The sequence below is a fragment of the Ostrea edulis genome, chromosome 9 (genome assembly GCF_947568905.1).
Source record: "Ostrea edulis chromosome 9, xbOstEdul1.1, whole genome shotgun sequence".
Taxonomy (NCBI): Eukaryota; Metazoa; Mollusca; class Bivalvia; order Ostreida; family Ostreidae; genus Ostrea; species Ostrea edulis.
Window position 1 is genome coordinate 28,930,618 of NC_079172.1, and position 24,389 is coordinate 28,955,006.

The 24,389-nt window shown below is 37.5% G+C and overlaps 4 protein-coding genes across 12 annotated transcripts in view; 3 read left to right on the forward strand and 1 right to left on the reverse strand.

The window, feature by feature from the left end:
* Positions 1–10,897, forward strand: part of LOC125657583 (zinc finger CCCH domain-containing protein 13-like) — a 32,958-nt gene extending 22,061 nt beyond the window's left edge. For 8 of the 9 annotated variants that reach the window (XM_056150062.1, XM_048888250.2, XM_056150066.1 and 5 more), the window contains 11 exons: positions 1,905–2,063; positions 2,986–3,124; positions 3,406–3,523; positions 4,720–4,767; positions 5,374–5,480; positions 7,593–7,783; positions 8,162–8,268; positions 8,399–8,488; positions 9,238–9,453; positions 9,735–9,928; positions 10,586–10,897. In XM_056150062.1, the coding sequence (XP_056006037.1) occupies positions 1,905–2,063; positions 2,986–3,124; positions 3,406–3,523; positions 4,720–4,767; positions 5,374–5,480; positions 7,593–7,783; positions 8,162–8,268; positions 8,399–8,488; positions 9,238–9,453; positions 9,735–9,928; positions 10,586–10,726 (1,510 nt within the window). In that variant the 3' untranslated portion in view covers positions 10,727–10,897. The remainder of the gene's footprint in view (positions 1–1,904; positions 2,064–2,985; positions 3,125–3,405; positions 3,524–4,719; positions 4,768–5,373; positions 5,481–7,592; positions 7,784–8,161; positions 8,269–8,398; positions 8,489–9,237; positions 9,454–9,734; positions 9,929–10,585) is intronic. The other variant, XM_056150063.1, reaches the window with a different exon arrangement.
* Positions 10,898–16,032: 5,135 nt separating this feature from the next.
* LOC125658177 (uncharacterized) lies at positions 16,033–18,667 on the reverse strand. Its single transcript, XM_048889341.2, has 3 exons — positions 18,509–18,667; positions 17,698–17,805; positions 16,033–17,477 (listed from the first exon to the last, which is right to left on the reverse strand). The coding sequence occupies exons 1-3, from the start codon at positions 18,551–18,553 to the stop codon at positions 16,257–16,259; spliced, it is 1,374 nt and encodes a 457-aa protein (XP_048745298.2). The 5' UTR covers positions 18,554–18,667; the 3' UTR covers positions 16,033–16,256.
* A 204-nt stretch (positions 18,668–18,871) lies between these two features.
* On the forward strand, positions 18,872–20,361 carry LOC130050333 (tubulin beta-4 chain-like). The gene has a single exon (XM_056150070.1). The coding sequence runs from the start codon at positions 18,982–18,984 to the stop codon at positions 19,522–19,524; it is 543 nt and encodes a 180-aa protein (XP_056006045.1). The 5' UTR covers positions 18,872–18,981; the 3' UTR covers positions 19,525–20,361.
* Positions 20,362–20,400: 39 nt separating this feature from the next.
* Positions 20,401–24,389, forward strand: LOC125658178 (tubulin beta chain-like). The gene is made up of 2 exons (XM_048889343.2): positions 20,401–21,813; positions 23,389–24,389. Exons 1-2 carry the CDS (start codon positions 21,292–21,294, stop codon positions 24,199–24,201), a joined length of 1,335 nt encoding a protein of 444 aa, XP_048745300.2. The 5' UTR covers positions 20,401–21,291; the 3' UTR covers positions 24,202–24,389.

Consider the following 24,389-nt stretch of genomic DNA (forward strand, 5'->3'; position numbering starts at 1 on the left):
ATCGGCCGCTGACACAAGTTTGCCGCCCCGGAAAAAAATCGCCGCCGCCTGTATTTGATCCGTCAAAATAAAATTCGTGTTTTGGCACCAAAATCGTGAAGAGCCTTGCTGAATAAGACGTGCTGCTTAGTTGATGTAAACAATATGGTGACAGAAACAGTTCTTGTCAGCATTGAGATTATTTTTAAACTCAAAACAGATTGTTCCATGGCCAATTATACTGGTAGACTCATCCTTGACAGTTGATACGCTTTGCAAGAAACTTCTGGGTGGTGAATTTAAAGAAATTGAAACCATGAAGGAACAAATTGATGAAAGCAAGGCTGAGTTGAAGTACGACGTTTTCGTAGGTCAAAACAAAACTACTGACAGCGATAAGGTTTTTTCAACAGTGAACATTTTATTTGCATAAAGATCTACAATATAAAAGCATGACAAACATATAAAACAAGACAAGAAACAGAATGAAAAGAAGCTATATGGTGTTGAATACCATTTGTAAAACTTTCTTCACAACACAAAAATTAAACCACGGACAAAAAATCCCTACCCATTTGTGACATGGAGATAAACTGAAAAATTGAACCCCCTATCTACCTACCCATTTTTTGAAAAACAATTGTCTGAGAACCAGAGAATCGATTTGATGTGGCTTAACAAGGATGTAAAAACAAAGGAAGTTAGGAGTAGGTGACAGTAAAGGGAAATGTAACAGGGATATAAAAATACTGACAGTATTGGAAAATGTAATAGGATTGTAAACGCAAAAGAGATTTACAGGATAATCTAAAGCTAATGATATTATATAAAGCGTAATTACATGATTAAATGGTTGCTACACAAGTAGTGCTTCTATAAATTCTATGGTTGCAGTTTTATTCTACTATATACACATTATAATTCCTTAGATAGAGAGTAGAATGCAATGCAAATAAATGCGAGATTTTCAGAATCTGCGAGAATAACTTCCCACAATTTTACACAAATATTAATTTCTTAATTTTGATGAGGAATCTACAGGTTTGGGCCTAAATTGTGCCTAGAAAAACATGAAAGTACACACAGTGTTGGGTTTTTTTCCCTTCCCACTGGTGCTGGTACCAGTACCCATTCAATTGGGAAAAATAGTGTCAGCATCGAACAAATTGGGAATTTTCTACCAATGTATCAGCAAATGATTTCAACTAAAAGAAAAAAAAATAAAGAAGAAAACAAGAAGTTGTGAGACATCAGGAATCGTCGTAGGCTCGTTAAAGAATCTTCGTAGCTCTACAACACGCACACTGCCATGATCTGCACTTGCGATTTAATACCGGAAGTGAACATTTTAGTTAACTTGTACGTTTCAGACGAAGTAAATTACGATGTCATTGATCTATTTTTCAGCAAGTGAATTGGGAATTTTCAGTCTCAAAATTGGGAAAAGTCAACGTTTCTTGGTATTGGGAATGGTACCTTTTATCGGTACCAGTTATATTAGGGGGGAAAACACTGACACATGAAATCTTTGAAATGAATAATATATTTACAACCATATTTGCACCATTTCTTGTAATACATACATAAATGGCAAGAATATTTAATCTTTCTCGCAAACTTTCTCGATTTCTGGAAAAGAATATGATGCAAAAATTTGTACGTTTTCATTAAAAATCTAAGAAAAGTCCAATATTGATGACATCGATATTGGGATTACAAAAAAACTTTCTATAATTTAAAAGATATATATAGGAAATCTGTACATGCACCGTTCATTCAGATAAAGTCAATTTTGCCTCAAAAAAGTTCATGTTAGTCGGGGGTCAGTTCAGACCTTTAATGTGCGAGTTTCTCAATTATCAATGCACTATACAGAGGAGTTGGGTGGAATAGCTGAGGTTAATATAGTTTTCGGTTTGTTTCAGAAAACGAGGTCGTGATGATAAAGACAAGTCTGTATCACCTTCACCTAGAGCACGAGAAGCTGACGTATCCCCCACACCATCCGCGAAGCGAGCCAGAGAGGTGTCTCCAACAGAGTCCCAACGCAGCAAGAGGGAGATTTCACCAGCATTGTCTCACAGGTAATTAATAATCAGCATTGTCTCATAGATAATTAATAATCAGCATTGTCTCATAGATAAATAATCATCAGCACTGTCTCACAGATAAATTATTACCAGCACTGTCTCACAGATAAATAATCAGCAGCACTGTCTCAGAGATAAGTAATCACTGTGTCACAGATACCGTATAGCGGGTTATAATTTTGGTTTATTTTAGCAGTTAGATATCTTTCCGCCAAAATTTCACTTGCCAAACATGCACCCAATTTTGACTTCAGTATGTGAAAAGAGACAACTCTTACCTGTCCGCCAAAATTTATTCTGCTAAAATTATTAGCATACCTTTGAGCCAGCAAATCGCCAAATTTTATACCAGCAGGATAAACCTGCTATACGGTAAATAATTACTGTCTCGCAGATAAATAATTACTGTCTCACAGATAAATAATTACTGTCTCGCAGATAAATAATCACTAGCACTATCTCACAATGTTTCAAGCTACACTGTAAATAATGACTGATATTCTTCCACTAGTAACATGTCAACAAGGTGGTTGATATAACAGTATACAGTAAAACATGGTTATAGTGGACCTTCAAGGCCAGTAAAAAGCAATCCGTTATAACCAAACTTCATTATACAGTAAAACAGTTATAGTTTTACTTAAAGATAAAAAAAAAAAACTAGCAGAGAAAAACAGTTCATTATAACCAAACTTCATTATATCCAATAGCATTTTCATTATTTTCGTCTTGTAGGGTAATGAATATCACTTTGTAGTAAGTGTGAATTCATTATAAGCATGTTTGTCATAAGTGTGTCTTACTGTAAACAGGTGAATCTGAAGTGTATTAAATCTGTATTGAAATCAAATCACATTGAAGGTCCAGATTATACCTCTGTTAACATTGTAGCTGTTAATTTCTGTTAACTTTGTAGGAGTAAGTCCAGTGCTACTCCTGTTGAGAAGCCGCCAACAAAAGCGGAGGAGGAGGAGGAAGATAAAGGGAGATCCAGGGACTGGGACCGGGGGAGTGAGAAGTCGGACAAGAAGGGGAGGGAGAGGCATGCTTCTAGTGTAAGGAGATTGAATGTGTGTGATATGTTAGCATCACACATGATAAAAAAAATGTCAGGATTTGTTTTGATAATTTGTACATTATGATTAAACAGATATTATATGTTTAATACCTAAATTTTACTTAAACAAAATCATATTAGAGATACAAAGAAATTGGTCCATTTTTAAAGTTTCAGCTTAATTTTTTAATCTAACCATATTTACAATATTGCTTTCCTATTCCTTTCTCATTCTTGTTTTGAAATTGCTTTTCTTATTCTTTTTCATACCCATAACAGCCCTTTTCTGTTGAGGAAGACAGGGGGTCAAGGGTCTCTAAAAGGTCAAGGTCACCTGAGGTCATTGATGAGCAAAAGGACAGGGACAGAAGGAAGAAGAGAAAATTGGATCGAGATGGTAAAAAACAACTTCATACTTTTGTAGGAAACCATGACTTCATCATGGCATCTAAACATTGTAATTATAAAAATTTCTGAAGGTCACACTGTAAATTTATTTTCATTGTTTTCATGGTATACATACATGAATTTAAATCCTCTGTGAACTAAAGTTATTAATCTTCAATTAAATTAATTAAACAAACACAGACAACCCCTGAAATCCTCAAAGTAAAAAATAAGCTCATTTTTCTCAAACCATGAAGAAATCTTCATCCTGTGAAGATACCTGATTTTACAACAGATATTATACCTCAGTACGAGAATTCTATGCAACGCGTAATCTGATTGGTCTAGACGGTCACATGCCAGGAATAACAAAACTTCATATCTCCCTCTCAAACATCATACTGTATCTCCCTATCATATTTACTGCTTGGGCAGCCTCATGCATTTTCCATAAATTTAACGTCAAAGACGACGAAATGTATTGTGACATCACAATAAGTCCGAGTCATTCTACTTCCACTATTCGTAAGGCACAAAACATGCAGTTCTCTGATACACAGTTAAATCCCCTGATTTTGGTTGATACAAAAACAAGCAAGTAAATCAGCATTCAAGGAGAATGGCAAAAACAAAAACTGGTTATCATATCACTGTATTTCGCTGTTTGTACCTTCTAATTCGTTGAGGCGCGGTGTTACCGTTAGGGCAATCTCAGCTACATACATGTACAATGTATAGATGAACGGACTCCAATCTCAAATGCAATTTTGTGGTCTTGCTTTGTTTCGGTATAATAAACAATTTACTGCATGAATGTTCGGGAGATATGAAGATTTATTCACCCAAGAAAAATTATATTCCCCTCGGGCGTTGCCCTTGGGGAATATGATTTTTCTTGGGTGAATAAATCTTCATATCTCCCTCACTATCATGCAATAAATGCATAATATTCAGGTTGTATTTTGTAACAATTGTCGAGTAAACATGGGCTTTTTCTCTAAATATTTGAAGAAATAAAAAAACCTGCCAGGTCCTGTAGATACTGTTTGTATATTAAAATACTGAGTGATTCATCAAAAGAATGTAAAGAATGGAAGCGATCTGATTCACAATAACACATTATGATTGAAAATGTGTGTATTCATGCAAGAGTAATGGGGATCTGTGGTGTTTAATCACTGCAACTAATTTTGTTTTGTGTTATAGATGATAGAAGACCAAGTGATAAAAGTCGTGATGAAGAACACAAGTCAGGTATCTTATAAGCAGTCTCGGACCATTTGTGAAATTATTGTCATTTTCACTTATTGCTAATGTTTGTACCGTTACAAAATACCATTAAAGTACAACATATGTATGAAAATTATGCTATATTTTTAAATATTGTTTTTGGTGTCTATGGTTTAAAATTTTCTCATTATATTTCATACAAATTTTTTATAAAATATCAACCTGGAGTTTCATTTTGTGAATCAATTTTCATGAAATGCTAAATTGCAGAAATGTCTCAAATTTCGTGTCATGATTTTAAAATGATTTACGATAGACTGTTACAGAGGTGTCCTGATTTGATCACAGTTGTTTGGTTTGGTTTTTTTTTTCTAATTCAAAAATAAATATTCATATAGAAGATTTACATGATTAATGCATAGAGGTAAATGCTTGTGTTTGAATCATCATCTGGTAAAGTTGGTCCTAATATTATTTTAAAATTATGAGAAGAAATTGTGCATGTTTCTTTGGTTAATGTTTTATTTTGATAAATTTGAACCTGAAATGCCTTTTTGAAAAAAGATGGCTTTGTACGAAGAAGGGTTTTTGTTTGTGAACTGACTTTTATGAACTCACTGCTCTTTGTAGTTGGCAGACGTTCTCAGAGCAGTCAGCCTGACAACAAGCCCAGTGATTGGTCAGAAGATTCGGAGGAGAAACCTCCAGTGGAGGAGATGGAGAAGGATAAAGAACAGGTTGGTATTCAGTTAAACAAATACTTAGAGACTGATTGCCTGGAGGACAGCATTCAATGTTCACCATACTGGATCTCTGTGATACAAGGTATTGCCTTCAGTTTAAATGACATCAGTTTTGGGGCTTACAAAATGAAATTTAAATGTATGGTGGATTTTTAGTTAGGAAAATATTTCCACCATAGAGAAACCGACATATGATTTTTATGTCTCCCCTCTTTCAGAGGAAGACATATTGTTTTCATACACCCGTCTTTAGATGGGACATGATATGGTACATTGATGTTTGTACTTCCATCCATTTGGGGTTTGTTCCTAATTTCATTTCTCTGTCACATACAAAGGTTAAACTTGCTATGTAGCTTCTTTGTGGATCATTCTAGATCATATTGCAATTCTGATCCATTTTGACCTATCTTGCAGGAGTTTTGCCCCTTTATTTGAATATTATTGTTATATGGAGGGTACATAATTTGTCCGGCCAACTCCTCCCACAATTCTCAAGTGAAGACCATCTTGTTTTATGGAATCTTTGTATGGATATTGAAGATATGCATGTAGCAAGGATTTGGTTTTTCTTCAACTTCTGAGAAAAATACAGGTTGTTGAACTATTTTGAGGAAATATTATAGAGAGTACATGATTTGTTTGGTGTTTTCATCCCAGTTTTCAAGTGAGAACCTTGTTATTTTACAAAGTGTTTACAGGGGTATTGAAGGTGTACATGTGGAAAGGATTTCCATCTTCATTTTTTGAGAAAATTACAGGTCATTAAACTTACTTACTTTTGAGGAATTACTGCATAGAGATTATTTGATTTGTCTGTTTTTCCACCCACAGTTTTCTATTAAGGACCTTATTATACAGAATATTTGTATGGGTATAGAAGATGTGCACGTGGCAGGGATTTTGATTTTCTTCAATTTCTAAGAAAATTACAGGTTATTGAACTTAATTGGTTTTGAGGAGATATTATGTCAATAAAGGACATGATTTGTCTTTATATTCCTTTCACAGCTTAGAAGCTATGGTATTTGTAAATAAATTGAAGATGTGCATAAGTGCAAGGATTTTGATTTTCAACAATTTTTCATTTTCTTTTACGTTTTGAATATTGAGAGGTTGCTGAGCCTGGTCAAATTTAGGGAAATATTTTAAACACGGAACTCTTGGTTTGTCTATCTACCTCCTGTCACATTTTTAAGCTAAGACCATTTCTTCATATTATGCAAAGAAAGTATGCCTGATACTACCTGAAGCTTCTACAAATGGCTTAAGAAAAACTCCCTATGTATGCATTTTCATGGGTGCATTATATACCGTTTGCAGTATTCTTGTACTTTCTGTCACAAAATCTTGTGAACGCTTCTCCTCCTACATGGCTTATTGGGTAGACTTAAAACTTTGTGCAATGCTTCATTGCCATTTGTAGATGTGCATATTGGTGGAACAGGAGGATTCAATTATTTTCCTAAAAGTTAGAGTGGATCTAAGAGGGGTGGAGGATGTAAAATAGCTTATGAACACTTCTCCTATATGGCTTATTCGATAGACTTGAAATTTTGTACAATACTTTAATGCGATTTGCAGATGTGCATATTGTAGGGACAGGAGGATCCAATTATCATCCTTATGTTATCCATCCTTAAACTTATAGTGGATCTGTGGGGTGGAGAGTGTAAAATAGTTTGTGAACACTTCTCCTATGTGGCTTATTGTAGTTCATAATGGCTATGTTCCTACTCATGCTTTCTCCTCCACACCATGCAATACTTTAAGGGGAGGAGGTTTCATTTGAAGCACTTCCAATTTAGGAAGCTGGGAGATATTTGTTTCATAACAACAATCTCAAGTTTTTCAAAGTTTTGCTTTTTGTGAGAAACATAAAAGTGAGCTTTAGTATGGTGGTGCTGGTGTCAGTTCTTCCAGGCAGAAATAAAGGTTGTGTTTTTACGAGATTTTCATTGTCCTGTGTAGGTGTTGTCTGCTTTACCAGAAGAGACATAAAGGTTGTGTTTTTACGAGATTTTCAATGTCCTGTGTAGGTGGTGTCTGCTTTACCAGGCAGACATAATGGTTGTGTTTTTACGAAATTTTCAATGTCTTGTGTAGGTGGTGTCTGCTTTACCAGAACATCTCCAGTCCAGACGACGTCGAAGCCACAGTCGCAGCAGCAGAGGAAGCACAGGACGCAGCAGTCACCGTGACAACCGCAGCAGACGGTCATCGTTCGATCGTGGACGACGGGATCGCACGCCTGACAATCGGTCCTCTAGTCGACCCAGCAGTCGCGACAGGTCAAGGTCAGTGGAATATCGTAAACCTAAGTCATATACTGAATTATTATGTGTCCCTGTCATCAGTGGGACATGTACTGTTTTTGTCAGTTTTCTTATTCCTCTTTCATCCAAAGTTTGTCTAACTAAATCATGACACGAAACCCTTTCCCATTTTAACTTGGAACTTGTGTTCAGAATAGGAAACGGTATCCCCCGCATCCCCCCCCCCGCTCTTGAATTTTGATCTTGACCAAGGGCTAACAGTCATAATCATGCTGGTGGGGTGACATGTTTTTTATTCAAAAATCATTGCCCACTAATTCAAGTCTGAATTTCTCTAAAATAAAATCTGAAGTATGTCAGTTTTGTTTACAGTATAGAATGCATTTTCTTTACTTACAGCAGGGGAAGAACAAGTTCAATTGATGACAGAGAAAAAGAAAAGACGAAAAGTGATGCATCTGAAAGCAAAACTGAGCCGCTAATTAAAAAAGAAAGACCTAATGAAGGTAATCGAATCATAATGCACGAATTGTTATTGTTGTGGAAATACATGAAAATATGTGCTTGCGCAAGATATGTAAAAGAACAAAAAAATGTGTATGAAATAATGAAAGTGATGATTAATTTTTTTTACAGATGAAGAAGAGGATTCTGATGATAATTTGTCATTGGAGGAGATTTCGAGTGAAGAGGGTAGTGTCATTGGAGAAGAAGAAAAGAAACCTAGTAAGTTAAAATTTTAACTCCATAATTACAGTATTATCTGTCTTAATCGACTGTGTGTGGTTCCAAATTACAGCATAATCTGTCTAAACTGACTATGTGTGGTTCCAAATTACTGTATAATCTGTCTAAACCGACTGTGTGTGGTTCCAAATTACAGTATAATCTGTCTTAACCGACAGTGTGTGTGGTTCCAAATTACAGTATAATCTGTCTAAACCAACTGTGTGGTTCCAAATTACAGTATAATCTGTCTTAATTGACTGTGTGTGGTTCCAAATTACAGTATAATCTGTCTTAAACGAATGTGTGTGGCTCCAAATTACAGTATAATCTGTCTAAAATGACTGTGTGGTTCCAAATTACAGTATAATCTGTCTTAATTGACTGTGTGTGGTTCCAAATTACAGTATAATCTGTCATAAATGACTGTACTTTCAAATTACAGTATAATCTGTCTTAATTGACTGTGTGTGGTTCCAAATTACAGTATAATCTGTCTTAACTGACAGTGTGTGGTTCCAAATTACAGTATAATCTGTCTTAACTGACTGTGTGTGGTTCCAAATTACAGTATAATCTGTCTAAACCAACTGTGTGTGGTTCCAAATTACAGTATAATCTGTCTAAGCAGGCTGTGTGTAGTTTTAAATGATGCTGTATTCCCACTGAACAAAAATCAGAATTTTGACCAATTGTGTATGTATACATGAATATTTCTTGTGTATTCAAGTTTACTTTTCTGTTATCAGGTATAATGGACATCGTGGACATAGACTGGACCAGTTTGGTGCAGTCATCACAACCCAAACCAGCCAGCACAGGTTCAGCTTTACAACGTTTCAGGGCACCAGCTATATTTGCCAAGCTTGGTGTTTCTAGAGAATTAGCTGGGAACGAATTATTTGAGAAGATTCAGAGTTCATGTCAACAGGAACTAGATAAACAGAGAGAGGAAAATACAGAGGGTAAGATAGAGACACTCCGTCTGCAAAGGAAACCTACTGAGACAAGCTGAAGTTGAAGATGTCTACTTGTGTTACACTTGGTTTCAGAAGGCTTATTATTGTATAATAGAGTTTCATTTCAAAACAGCAGAACAATTCTTAGCTACATGATCCTCTGTATAGCAATCATTGTATCTTTCATTTATTTTGTACTCCGAGAGCAAAGGAATACAGTTCAGAATCACATTGTAATTCTTGCAGCAGTTTTGTCCATTTGACATGTTCTCTGCATGGTGTTTCAGAGTCGACGGGGCTTGCAGTTAAAACTTCAGAACCCGTGGTTTTCCAGCTGCAGGATTCCCTGAGCAGAGTCCAGGCAAATTCCTCCACTCTGTCCTCAAAGAGTGAAATCTTAAAGAGCATCGGCAGCTTTAGACGGGCATTGTGTGCCAGGAAAGACCTGGAGATCCGAAGAAAGCTGTGTAAAGTGGACACGGTGAGATCGCACTTCATGGGCAAATCTGATGGGAGAGAGCCTTCGGGGTTCCAGAGCTCCCAGGAAAATTAAAATCATAGAATTTTAAGGTGTTAATTAAATTTCACATCAATAGTTACTGTCTCCCACACCACCCCTTACCCCCAGAGAAATCGTGGATCAGCCCCAGTATGGATTGCATAATAGATTTCAAAGGCAGTGTAAAAATAATGAAATTTATTTTCACCTTCCTATTTACAGAGTATATAAGTATAATTTTTGTGTGGTTGGTAATTTACACTGAAACAGGAGGAGAAACTTGGTATGCATAAAAATGTTTCCCCAGGGTAATATTTACATTTATTGTCAAGTCTACTTTAAATCCTTTAAGGCTGGGACGAGATTGATTTAATCTGTATGCATAATGGTTCACTGTGAAATTCCATAATCAATGACGGTTTGAATATCTAGTTGCCGAATGTTCTGTACCTGAAAATCATCTCTTTAGAAATGAAATTAATTGTACATCCAGCTAGGATATAAGAAGACATGTAATGAATATGTTTGGTATGCATTCAGTTTTGGGTTGTTTTTTTTTTTAGTTTTAAACATTTCAAGATGCACCTGTAGTTCATACATATCACTTTCATTTCTTCATTGTCCATTTTCATCTTGTAGAACTTGGACCAGTCTTTCAATCCTCCCATGCCAGACAGGGAACTGTGTAAACTTAGTGCTCAGCTTCTGACTGCATCAGACATTTCTCCGGTGAAAGACGATGTTACAGCAATCATTAAACCAGAGATTCAGTGTGCCTAGGAACTGCAGCATCCAGCAGCTAAAATTAAAACAATTAACATTGTTTCACAAAGCAGAACCACAGTCGTTGTGGGATCTGCTCAGCACAATGCAGACATATTTTTATTGTCGTTTATGTGTTCATGTCTTACATGTATAACATTGTCATTTTCATTAAAAAAGTGAAATTTGTGAATTTTTCATTGAAATTCATTATTGGGAATATATTCCATTATTTTCCCCTCGCAATTCATGGCAAGAGGGGATATAGTAACAGGGCCGTTCACGTGTGAGAGTGTGTAACACTGAGCTTGTAGACACTCTCGGGCCACATTTTATTCTTGACTTGATACTTTCATGTATGAGAGTGTGTAACACTGAGCTTGTTGACACGCTCAGGCCACATTTTATTCTTGATTTGATGCTTTCAAGCGAGAAAGAACCCAATTGATTTTGGGGTCAGAGTTCAAGGTCTGACTGACTACTTTAATGGATACGACAAATGAAATGATTTGAAGCTGCGAGATTTCTGGTCACATGGGGCTTTGATGAATGTTTGAAGGTACATTGTACATGTATATTTGGACACAAGAATAATGGGAAATATGTAATTTCCCATTATACTTGTGTTCAAATATAGGAATTTTTTGATAATGAATTTTTGAGATGACATTGCAAGAAGACAACAACCGTGTGCATTTTTTTCTGCATCATAAATCTATATTTGGGGGTAGATCTGTAGCTCTCTGGCTTGTCCCAATACTTTCCCAAAGAGCTACAGATCTGCAGCTATTAAGAGCTCTGAGTGAGGAGATTGTTAGGTGAATATGAGTGTGAGGTGATTATGAATGTGTGGCAATTATGAGCTCCGAGTAGGGGGGGGGGGGGGGGGATTATGTATTCCGAGTGTGAGGTGATTGTGTTCCAAGTGTGAGGTGATTATGAGTTCTGAGTGTGAGGTGATTATGAGTTCTGAGTGTGAGGTGATTATGAGTTCTGAGTGTGGTGATTCTGAGTGTGAGGTGATTTTAAGCTCTAAATGTGAGGTGATTTTGAGTTCTAAGTTGAGGTGATTATGAGTTCTGAGTGTGACATGATTATGAGTTTTGACTGAGGTGATTATGAGTTCTCACAGCTGTTTTTGAGTATGAGGTGATTTTGAGTGTGAGGTGATTATGAGTTCTCACTGGTGATTTTGAGTGTGAGGTGATTATGAGTTCTCACTGGTGATTTTGAGTGTGAGGTGATTACGAGTTCTCACTGTTAGGTGATTTTGAGTGTGAGGTGATTATGAGTTTTGACTGTGAGCTGTGAGGTGATTATTATGGGTTTTGAGTGTGAGGTGATAATGAGTTTTGAGTGTAAGGTGATTATGAGTTTTGAGTGTGGTGTTCAGGAGTTCTGATTGTGAGGTGATGAGTTTTGAGTGTGAAGTGATTATGAGTTCTGAGTGTGTGTTGATTATGAGTTCTGAGTGTAAGGTGATTATGAGTGTGAGGTGAGTATGAGTTCTGAGTGTGAGGTGATTATGAGTTCTGAATGTGATTTTGAGTGTGAGGTGATTATGAGTTCTGAGTGTGAGGTGATTTTGAGAGTGAGGTGATTACGAGTTCTGAGTGTGAGTTGATTATGAGTTCCAAGTGTGAGATGTTTGAGTTCTGAGTGTAAGGTGATTTTGAGTGTGAGGTGATTATGAGTTCTGACTGTAAGATGTTTATCAATTCTGGGTGTGAGATGTTTATGAGTTCTGAGTGTGAGGTGATTATGAGTTATGACTGAGATGTTTATCAGTTCTGAATGTGAGGTGATTATGAGTTCTGAGTGTGAGGTGATTATGAATTGTGACTGTGTGGTGATTATGAGCTGCGAGTGTGAGGTGATTATGAGTTTTGAGTGAGGTGATTTTGAGTGTGAGGTGATTATGAGCTCTGAGTATGAGGTGATTGTGAGTTTTGAGTGAGGTGATTTTGAGTGTGAGGTGATTATGAGCTCTGAGTGTGAGGTGATTATGAGCTCTGACTGTGAGGTGATTATGAGTTTTGAAGGTGAGGTGATTATGAGTTCTGACTGAGGTTATTTTGAGTGTGAGGTGATCATGAGTTCCGAGTGTGAGATGTTTATGAGTTCTGGGTGTGAGATGTTTATGAATTCTGAGTGTGAGGTGATTATGAGCTCTTACTGTGAGGTGATTATGAGTTCTGATTGTGGTGTTTATGAGTTCTGAGTGTAAGGTGATTTTGACTGTGAGGTGATTTTGAGTTCTGAGTGTGAGGTGATTATGAGATCTGAATGTGAGGTGATTAAGTTCTGAGCATTGGGTGATTATGAGTTATGGGTGTGAGGAGATTATGAGTGTGAGGTGATTCAGAACTTGTATTCACCTCACACTCAGAACTCATCATCATCTCACATCCAGAACGCATAATCATCTCACACCCAGAACTCATAATCATCTCACACCCAGATCTCATAATCAGCTCACACTCAGAACTCATAATCACTTCATACTCATAATTACCTCACACTTGGAACTTAAAATCACCTCACATTCAGAACTCATATTCAACACTCATATAATCAACACAGTCATAACTCATAATCACCTCTCATAGAACTCAACCACCTCAGAGCTCATAATCACCTCACAATTGGATTCATAATCACCTCAAACTCAGAATTACCCAAGACTCATAAGTCATATAACCACTTCACACCCAGAACCCATAATCACCTCACACTCAGACTCAGAACCACCCTACTTTCATACCTCATAATCACCTCACAATTAGAACTCATCACCTTACACTTAGAACTCATAACCACCCCACAATCAGAACTCATAATCACCCCACAATCAGAACTCATAATCATCCCAAAATCAGAACTCATAATCACCCCACAATCAGAACTCGTTATCATCCCACAATCAGAACTCATAATCACCCCACAATCAGAACTCATAATCACCCCACAATCAGAACTCATAATCACCCCACAATCAGAACTCATAATCACCCCACAATCAGAACTCATAATCATCCCACAATCAGAACTCATAATCGCCCCACAATCAGAACTCATAATCACCCCACAATCAGAACTCATAATCATCCCAAATCAGAACTCATAATCACCCCACAATCAGAACTCATAATCACCCCACAATCAGAACTCATAATCACCCCACAATCAGAACTCATAATCATCCCAAAATCAGAACTCATAATCACCCCACAATCAGAACTCGTTATCATCCCACAATCAGAACTCATAATCACCCCACAATCAGAACTCATAATCATCCCCAAATCAGAACTCATTATCACCCCACAATCAGAACTCGTTATCATCCCACAATCAGAACTCATAATCACCCCACAATCAGAACTCATAATCACCCCACAATCAGAACTCATAATCACCCCACAATCAGAACTTGTTATCACCCTACAATCAGAACTCATAATCACCCCACAATCAGAACTCATAATCACCCCACAATCAGAGCTCGTAATCATCCCACAATCAGAACTCATAATCACCCCACAATCAGAACTCATAATCACCCCACAATCAGAACTCATAATTACCCCACAATCAGAACTCATAATCATCCCACAATCAGAACTCATAATCATCCTACAGTCACAACTCATAATTACCTTGCACTCAGATCTCACAATCAGAACTCATAATCATCTGACCCATTTAACTCGTAATTAACTCACACTTACAACTCATAATCATATCACCCATGGAACTCATAATTATCTCACAATTAGAACTCATAATCACCTCACACTCAGAACATCTCACTGAGTGTAAAATAAAGTTTCATAGCACCATACTTGCAAGATAAAGATTCATCATGGTAAAACCTCAATAATGTTTTAACAGACTAGATAAAATTTAACCCATGATATTCTAAATTGCACAATGCTAGCTTTTGATTAAGAATTGATTGATTAATTTGGGTTCAACACCGTTTTGGCAATATTTCAGCCATTTTATGGCAATTAATTGTATGACCAGTTTTGAAGGGTTTATATATGCCCATCAAAGACAGGATGTATTGTGGTGTAGCATCATCCATCTGTCCAGACCTTGCAGGCAAAATACAAAATGAACTGTAAGCTCCAGAATCTTACAACTTGGTACATTTGATCACTATGATGAGAGGAAGATGCCTATTGGTTTCAAGGTCAAAGTATCATTTAGTAGGAAAACTTTGTAGGCATGATACAGACCAAACTGTAACCCCCATGACCTTACATGGTACGTTTGATCACCATGATGAGAGGAAGATGCCTATTGTTTCTCAAGGTCAGATGTCAAAGCATCACGAAGTTGGAAAACCTGGTAGGTAAGATACAGACCCAACTGTTGGGGTTAGGACCGTCAAATTAGGTACACACATTCCTCATGCCAAGTGTAGGATGCCTTTTGTTCATCAAGGTCAAATCACTGAATGGGGAAACTTAGTAGGCAGGATAAAGACCAAACCATACACTGCAGGATCTTACAACTTGGTACATTTGATAATGATGAGAGGAAGATGCCTATTGTTTTTCAAAGTCAAAGGTTAGAGGTCAAGGTTGTAGTATCAGTTAATAAGTCTTTGAAATCATTGTTAGGCAGAATACAGCTAACTATTGGGGCTAGGACCATCAAACTTGGTACACATACTCCTCATGATAAATGGGGGATGCCTTTTCTTCAAGGTCAACTTTATTGGTGCACCGTGACCTATTTTTGGGCCATAAGTAGGTTGAATAGTTTGCTGGACTTTTTCTCATCATGGATAGACATTGCACTGAAGGCCCAACAGGCGTATGTTGTACCGTTTGTGGTACTCTTGTTAAGTGTCTGTATGTTGTACCGTTTGTGGTACTCTTAATAAGTTTCCATATGTTGTACCGTTTGAGGTACTGTTGTCAAATTTCTATGTGTTGTACCGTTTGCGGTACTCTTGTTAAGTTTCCATATGTTGTACCGTTTGCGGTACTCTTGTTAAGTTTCAATAAGTTGTACCGTTTGCGGTACTCGTTAAGTTTCCGTAAGTTGTACCACTTGCGGTACTCTTGTTAAGTTTGCGTATGTTGTACCGTTTGCGGTACTCTTGTCAAGTTTCTGTATGTTGTACCATTTGCAGTACTCTTGTTAAATGATTTTTCAAAAATTTGTGATGCCAAGTAAACTTTGGTCACTGTGCATACTGGCCATGGTCAGCACAGTGTATAGAACTAACCGAGGTTGACATCACAGATAGATAATTAAATTTTTCAGTAAAATGCATTTTGGGGAAAATCAAATTGTTGTCAATACAATTTTACTTCTTTAGATACATGTTTAATAAACCTCAACATAAACACACAAGGATTTAACAAGAATGCCCATAAAACATCGAAGCAGTTGTTCTTGTCATAAAAATTTCCCTGACTGAGTACATTTTGGCATTACATGTAATATTCTTTAAAAAATGTAGGTCGATATCACAATACATACTGACTGAGGTCAACATCACAGTGTATAGAATTGACTGAGGTCAATATTACAGTGCATAATGGCTGTATTGTGAGTAACCCGGATCAAGATCATCCAAATCATCCTCATCCAGATGCTGATCCAAGTCAGGATTTACAGAATCATCATATCCAATATCATCCAGATCAACTGGTTTTAATGACGGTTTGGACAATTCCAAATACATGTGGCAAAGCAAACTCACTCTCTCTGCAGGGGAATTGCTCACAGCGTGAGCATCAAATATTGTAACTGTATCAACAAACACTTTCTTCACCAAATCATGGTCAAAGTTGACAATTGAAAGACAGTTAAGAATTTCATATGGATCAAAGTTGCTTTCTATAAGGAATTTCACATTCGAAGTCACCTTTTCGGGGTCTTTTGATAAATATCTGTAGGTAAATCTTCTTCCTTCTTGAACATGTTTTTTGGGAATCCTAAGATAATTAGCTAACTGTAAACTGCTTACAAACCGATCTCTGGATTTTTCTACCAAAGGAACTATTTCTTCATACCCCAAGTTTGTGTTCTCGCACATTTCTGATAACACTTGCACAAATGTGTCAATATATTTTATTCGGAAAATACGAGGATCTGCTAAGGCAATTTCATGATACTTAAATCCGAACTTGAACAATATGTGAATTACTTCCCGCGCAGTTTTCAAGTGGTGATATAAATCATGTTTCTTACACAACATCACCAACAACTCATCCACCTCACGCTCATCATTGTCCATATCATCTTCCTCACCAACAGAAAATTCCTTTAAACTTTTGTCCAATTTTTCCAACTTTTGAATTAGCTTTTCTTTGCTGACCTTAGCAACCATTCTTGCAATCCTGACATTAGATTGAAATTGATACTGCTTGACCATGTCCAGTTTCTCAACATGATCCTTGTACTTCCGTGCCTTGGAAAAAGTCTGATGCACTTCTTCAACGAATGGCTCATGACCGTAAACTTCATCAATTTTCTTCTCTAACTCCTCCCGCTGAATATTTTCCGAGAACTCCCTGATGGCGAGCCTTTCATCTTTGTCCCACTGACCCCCAACAGGGTGATGAGACTCATTCACAAACAAAAGCAGGGAGGGGCATATGTAGATCTTTTTGGAAACTTCTTTCAGTCTTTGGATGAAGAACTCCATTTTTTTTTGGTCCCAGTCCAACACTTGGTCCTGCTGTCTGTCTGTGTGAAGCTGGTACCCATTTTCCTCCAACAACTTCAGGTTTTTGTGTTGAATCTGTTTTTAACAGAAGGAAGAACACTAATTTCATAAGACATTTATTTTCTGAAAGTCAAGTCCATTTAATGCATTAAAGAAAGTTTAAATGACCAATACACTCTTCCTGAGTTGTCTAACAGTCGTCTCCCTTTGTCATATACTAACTGCAAACCACAACGAAATACACCATCTAGATAATGTTTCAATGTACACTTTTCAGGTGACATGAATATCTTACCTTCTGGTGAAAAGTCCCCGTTTCTGTTGAGACTCCTCTTCTACACACTAGACAGAGTTGTCTGCTCTTGAGAACATGTCTGCTGACGAATAGAGCTAAAGACTGCATCTGTGAAAAATGCAATTCACAGGTACTTAGTGAGTCATATTGATAACATAAAAATGTATCATCATTTCATAAAAACATATCCAAAGGGTTTGCATGGGGCAAGTTTCATTTGAAAAGTTAGGCTTTCTAGAGAACACAATCTCGGAGCTCCACCCTGGAACCCCATTTCCAGAGCCCAATATTTAATTCCTAATCACTGGCCTGATGACACTGAGAAATTGGCTAAGTAATGACATCTGTTATATATTTTGGTTTTAAATCTAGCAACTGATCTCAAAGGAGAGAGGGACAGATAATTTAATCATGCATGTAACAATTAAGTTAATGACGCAAGTCCAAAACTGACAACCATGGTCCTCCTTTTGAAATTACTGAATGTTGCTATATATATATTCTTGCACTTTTAATTTTTACTATACATTTCACAGAAAACCAAAAAATTATAATGTTCTTTAATATATTTTTTTTAAAACAATGAAAACAATCTTATTCACACAACAAAAATTATATTTTTTAATAGGCGGACCATTACATTTACGGTAATACAGCATGGAAGATACAGAGGATTAAAAGTTCTATATGCTCTTCACATACCAGAATTGGTCATTACAAATACATAATCACCAAATACCAAAGCCCCCCCCCCCCCCCCCCCACTTCTATTTAGGCTATGTCTGTCCACTTCTCTAAAGAGAATACCCACCACCACCATAACAACATCTGGCCTGGAGACGCAGGCTTCAATCATTGAAGTTAAAATAGTTTGTCAAACTAAAAAAAAATGCATGGTCTGAAGGGAAAATGAAAACAAAATTCTATCCTAAACTGGTTCGGCATCATGGTAATCGGAGAACCAGTTTATAAAGCATACTAAAAAAAACCTTTATTTGCAAATCTGTGAATTCCGGATTGAATATATCGATCTAAAACAAAATGCACTTCTTACAGATTTTAGTAGTCTTTTTGTATCATCAATTGAAAATTTTAAACTTGAATTATTGTAAATATAGCATTTTCTGTTTATCGTGGTCATTTCTATTCCTGTAGCTGTTATCTGAACCTAAATGAGGACATGACTATAGTACAAATATTAGACGTTGCACTCATCCGTCTGTGTTACACACATCCTTCTCTGACTGTCGCAGTATTCAGTGTAGGAAAACAGAAAACACTAAGATGCGGGAAATAATTCACGTCCAGGTGGGACAATGCGGAAACCAAATAGGTTCCAAATTTTGGGAGGAGATTTCCCTTGAACATGGAATTAGTACCGAAGGAAAATTCACCGGAGATAACGATGTACAGCTGGAGCGGATCAACGTGTTCTTCACTGAAGGTCAGGGTGGATCCTATGTCCCACGGGCGTGTATGGTGGACCTCGAACCTGGCACCATGGATTCAATCCGAGGCGGGCCCTATGGGTCAATTTTCAGACCAGACAATTTTGTTTTTGGACAAAACGGAGCTGGTAACGTATGGGCGAAAGGCCACTACACCGAGGGCGCCGAACTTGTGGAGGAAGTCTTGGACGTCATACGGAGGGAATCGGAAAACTGTGACTGTCTCCAAGGCTTCCAACTTACCCACTCCATTGGCGGAGGAACGGGCTCCGGAATGGGGACGCTTCTTCTTAGCAAGATTAAGGAGGAATTCCCCGACCGCATCATGTGTTCATACTCCGTCCACCCCTCACCCAAAGTAAGTTGTAACAGTCTTTAAAATGGGATTCAGGTATATTTTTTGTGTAGATAGACTATTCCAAACTCTAATTAAAACTTTCAATTTTATGGAGAGGTACGTGCATATCTTATATATAACGTCCGATTAAAGATGCAATTGATAAGGATATTATGAAGTTACAGTCCTTTGAGTTGACTACAATTTTTCGATAAATATGTATGTATTTACATTTCCAGTGTATCTTTACAAATTGTACTGATAGCATTTTCCTCATGAATACGTTGCAGTTGTAAACGATTCGCGTATGAATCCTGATAAATATAGTACGTCTATTTTCGGCTGGAAATGAGAGAGAGAGAGGGGGGGGGGGCAAAAAAATGACATTTTAAAGAATATGTAAATATAAAAAAATGAATTTCGTTTCACATCGACATGCTTTTTATGAAGCGAATCATGAAGTAAGTCTGCGTGAAGCGTCGAAATTCATACCATAATGTGTCGAAATTCATACCATAATGTATTTTCACAATTGAAATTTATTTCATCAGTACTGTACATATAATCTTCACCAAAAAATCTGATAATCTATCTTGGGATCTCAGATTGAGGGTTCCCCAATTCACTTTAATCCGGATCATTCCGGCGTTTGTGCAACTACTCAAAAAAGAAGAAAAAGTTAGATGGCGGCAAACTAGAACGAAAATATGTGTCTGATGAAAAGTCATGCGTTCCTTGTATGAAATCTAAACATTGATACTTTGTCAGAGGGAAGTAGAAATATTTTATTTAATCTATACTAGGGTCAATCTCAGGTGCCCAAGTTAAAATGAAAGTTGTGCTGGAATGGGTCTAGTAAAATCTTTTTCGGAGGAAAAATGTTCTAAATACTGAATGGGGAGGGGGGGGGGTCAGTTGAAAAATGTATGTTTAAACTTTCTAGAGTTCGCTTCAAAGTAGTTTCTATGGGTACAAGTATTGCCCTTTTGAACTAACCAATCAATGATCTTGTTAAGCCTCACTTTGAGTTCAGAAACGAGGCGTCCAGACGTATCGTGTGGACGGGGGAAACGATGCAGGTTCCACACTACTTTCAAACGTTTGAAATGATCCAGAAGAGAAATTGAAACGAAGTTCCACACATGCATGTAATCACGACTCAAGAGCAGATCTATCTAAAACATGAATTACGGATGTGCTCGTATCCGTGAAACAGACCCAGACGCCTCGACAGGATATATAGATGCATGTATATATATGCCCCCTGAGGGCCCTTGATTGGTGAATAAATAAATATTATTATATTATATATACAAGTTGACTATCTAGTGTGAAGCACAGTTTTGAGATTGATTTCGGCAGGACAGTGATAAACTCGCACCTACATCAAAACCCACAACTGATCAGTTTCCAAATTAGTTGACACAATGTCTATTGATCACATGCCTACTTCAAAGGCTTTAGTCTACCCATGCTGCAGCACAAGCAATTTGCTCATATTCATGATATATATGATAAACCACCCCTTACATCAGTAGATTTAACCGTTGCCTCGGAAAAGGTTCGGACAAGAGTTTATACCAAGAAACAATGTGTAGTATAAAAAGTTGCACAGGAAATAAAGTATTAGGAGTAAAATCAATGCTCCCAAGTTGCAAAATTTGTACACAGCTGTGGAAAAAAAATGTTTGGTAGTGACACCTGGTATAGCCCGTTGTTTTGTATTTTATTGATGCATATTGATGTAAGTAATGTAACCTGTAGCTGGTCAAGTATTCACGCAGTTGACTCAGTCTGACGCAGCCAACGATGAGGGAAATTGTTCACGTTCAGGCAGGGCAGTGTGGGAACCAGATAGGGGCCAAATTCTGGGAGTTAATTTCCGAGGAGCATGGGATTGATAACACCAGTGCGTATGTTGGGAACTCCCCTCAACAGCTGGAGAGAATAGATGTGTATTATAACGAGGCTGCCCACGGGAAGTATGTCCCACGGGCTGTGCTGGTGGACCTGGAGCCGGGCACCATGGACTCTGTCCGTAGCGGACCCAATGGCGCCCTCTTCCGGCCAGATAATTTCGTGTTCGGTCAGAACGGGGCAGGAAATAATTGGGCCAAAGGTCATTACACCGAAGGCGCGGAGCTGGTAGACGAAATAATGGACGTTATCCGACAGGAAGCGGAAAACTGCGACTGTTTGCAGGGGTTTCAGTTGGCCCACTCTATTGGTGGGGGTACAGGGTCAGGGCTGGGGACTCTTGTCACGGGAAAAGTTCGTGAGGAGTATCCCGATCGGATCATGACCTCATTCTCTGTAGTCCCCTCACCTAAGGTCTGTTTTGCTAAAATTCGATCAATTTGTTTCATTTGTTTTGTGCTGTACAGTAACTAATTTTCGTTGGGTAAAAATATTCGCGAGTTTTGAAGAAAAAAATCTCCTAATGGACTCGATTTTGTGGTGGTAGACTTATGGACTTGATTTTGTGGTGGTAGACATGTGGACTTGATTTTGTAGTGGTAGACCTGCTTGTGGAGACTTTGAATTAATGGGTATGTCCATCACAAAAAGAGAGGAATAATGACCGCAAAAATAGATATTACACATTATTAGCATATTTGCGGTTCGCTTCCTACAGTTATGCTTTCAAATGGGGATAAGGATTTTGTATAAGGAAGTTGGTGTTGCGTAAGGGGTGTGGGTGTAAATTACGAATGATTAGAGCTTTTTCATTCACTGTACTGTCATGTTGTGAAATTAAAAAAAATTTACAACATCAGATTTGTATGTATCTAAACTGACAATGACAGTTCTTTCGTAATGTTAATCACCATGACGGAGATTTCGTCTTCATTCAATATGTTCCTTACTAATTTACCTGTATTCTGTCTATATCATCTCATCGCAACATAAAGTTCTAATAAGCTTATGCTATATTTCATCACAACTTATGGTATTAACATTAAATAAGGCGATGACTGACACGCACGGAGACTTGTCTCATCACGGGAGATTTTCAGTGATAATACCGATAACTGTAATTTGTTTATATGTAGATCAATATTGACTCATCAGTCAGCGTTTTGCGTGAATGTGCTATAATTTGATCTGATAAAGCAACGTGAAGTTACGATAACCTGTCGATATGTTACTCATCGGTTCGTGTTCGATTAAACTTGCACGTCACCTCGTTCCTAGCTGTACCTTTTATCTGCTGGTATCAGTTTGTTCATGCATACAGCGAATATTTGATAACTAAATTAAGATATTAAAATTCTAAATTAAATGTTTTTCATAAAGATGTTTAAACAATTGCTGGAAAACTCTGTATTTGACTCTAAATATCCCCTTCATCTTGTCATGAAAGTGCATCCGTGTGTCCGAGTACTGTTGGCGATTTAAAGTTCAGGAGGTGCTATACATCGTCATAATAGCTGACTTCCTTTTAAAACATGAATGAAAATATAAATATTAGCAATATGTGTCTATTCATTTAGAATATTATTGCCTAGCTGTGTAGTTCAGTAGGTTGGCACGACAACTTCTGAATAATACGCTCATAGATCGCGGGTTCGAGTCTAGCAGTTTTGTTTTTTTTTAAAAATCAGATCGCTTTCTACTAAAACTGCATTTTTTTTTTTTTTTTGACTAAATAATCTAGATTTGAAAGTTTTCAATATCAAAATATTGTTTAACATATTGTTCACTTTTCATCCATTGACTTAATCATAACCAAAATATAAAAAAAAAAACCCACTTTCCTTCAAAAGATGTTTTTAATGAGAACTTTTATCATCGAATAGTTTTTTCTTCTTGATCATGTGTAGAACATTAATCGTAACTTCACTGTATACAGTGTATAAATATATGTACAGTGACCATTTATGATTATAAATATTTATTTTGCAGGTTTCTGAGGTGATTGTTGAACCTTATAACGCCGTGCTCTCAGTTCATCAGCTGCTTGAGAATACAGATGAAACCTTCTGTATCGATAACGAGGCTCTTTACGACATTTGTTTCCGGAGCTTAAAACTTCCTAGTCCGAGCTATGGCGATCTCAACCACCTCGTATCGCGTACCATGTCCGGGGTCACGACCTGTCTACGGTTTCCCGGACAACTGAACGCTGATCTGAGAAAGTTAGCTGTAAACATGGTGCCGTTCCCGCGTCTTCACTTCTTCATGCCTGGCTTCGCTCCTCTGACGTCACGAAATGCCGAGCAATTCAGAGCACTCACCGTTCCACAACTTATTCAAGAAATATTTGATGGCCGGAACATGATGACCGCGTGTGACCCCCGTCGTGGTCGCTTCCTGACCGTCGGGACATTCTTCAGGGGGCAGATGTCCATGAAGGAAGTTGAGGAACAAATGATGAATACCCAAAATAAACTGTCCAACAACTTTGTGGAGTGGATCCCAAACAACCTTAAAACTGCGGTATGTGACGTTCCACCCCGGGACGTGAAAATGTCTGCCACTTTTGTCGGCAACAGCACGGCCATACAAGAACTGTTCATCCGCATAGGCGACCAATTTACCGCCATGTTCCGTCGCCGGGCTTTCTTACATTGGTACACGGGCGAAGGCATGGACGAAATGGAATTCACTGAAGCAGAATCTAATATGAAAGACTTAATTTCTGAGTACCAACAGTATGAGAGCATGGGCCTGGACGACGGCTTTGACGAGGAGGAAGAGCAGGAGGAAGCAGCGTGAACGCGTTAATGGTGGAAACCAAGGCGACAATGTCGACACTTTTACACATTAATTTTCCATTATACATACAATATTTATTTATAATTTTTGTATTTTACTGTAGCCTTAATATTTGGACTCTACAAATTAAATACTAAATACAGCATAACTGTGAACATAACTCTACATTAAAGTGTCATTTTCATGTA

Bases quoted from the DNA above. Each gene is read 5' to 3' on its own strand.
- LOC130050333 (XM_056150070.1), top strand. From the start codon at position 18,982: ATGCGGGAAATAATTCACGTCCAGGTGGGACAATGCGGAAACCAAATA.
- LOC125658177 (XM_048889341.2), bottom strand. From the start codon at position 18,553: ATGATTGAAGCCTGCGTCTCCAGGCCAGATGTTGTTATGGTGGTG. The intron at 17,806-18,508 runs GTGGGTATTCTC...CATTTTTCACAG, and splicing joins CAGATGTTGTTATGGTGGTG to ATGCAGTCTTTAGCTCTATT. The intron at 17,478-17,697 runs GTAAGATATTCA...TGTTAAAAACAG, and splicing joins CGGGGACTTTTCACCAGAAG to ATTCAACACAAAAACCTGAA.
- LOC125658178 (XM_048889343.2), top strand. From the start codon at position 21,292: ATGAGGGAAATTGTTCACGTTCAGGCAGGGCAGTGTGGGAACCAGATA. The intron at 21,814-23,388 runs GTCTGTTTTGCT...TTTATTTTGCAG, and splicing joins CTGTAGTCCCCTCACCTAAG to GTTTCTGAGGTGATTGTTGA.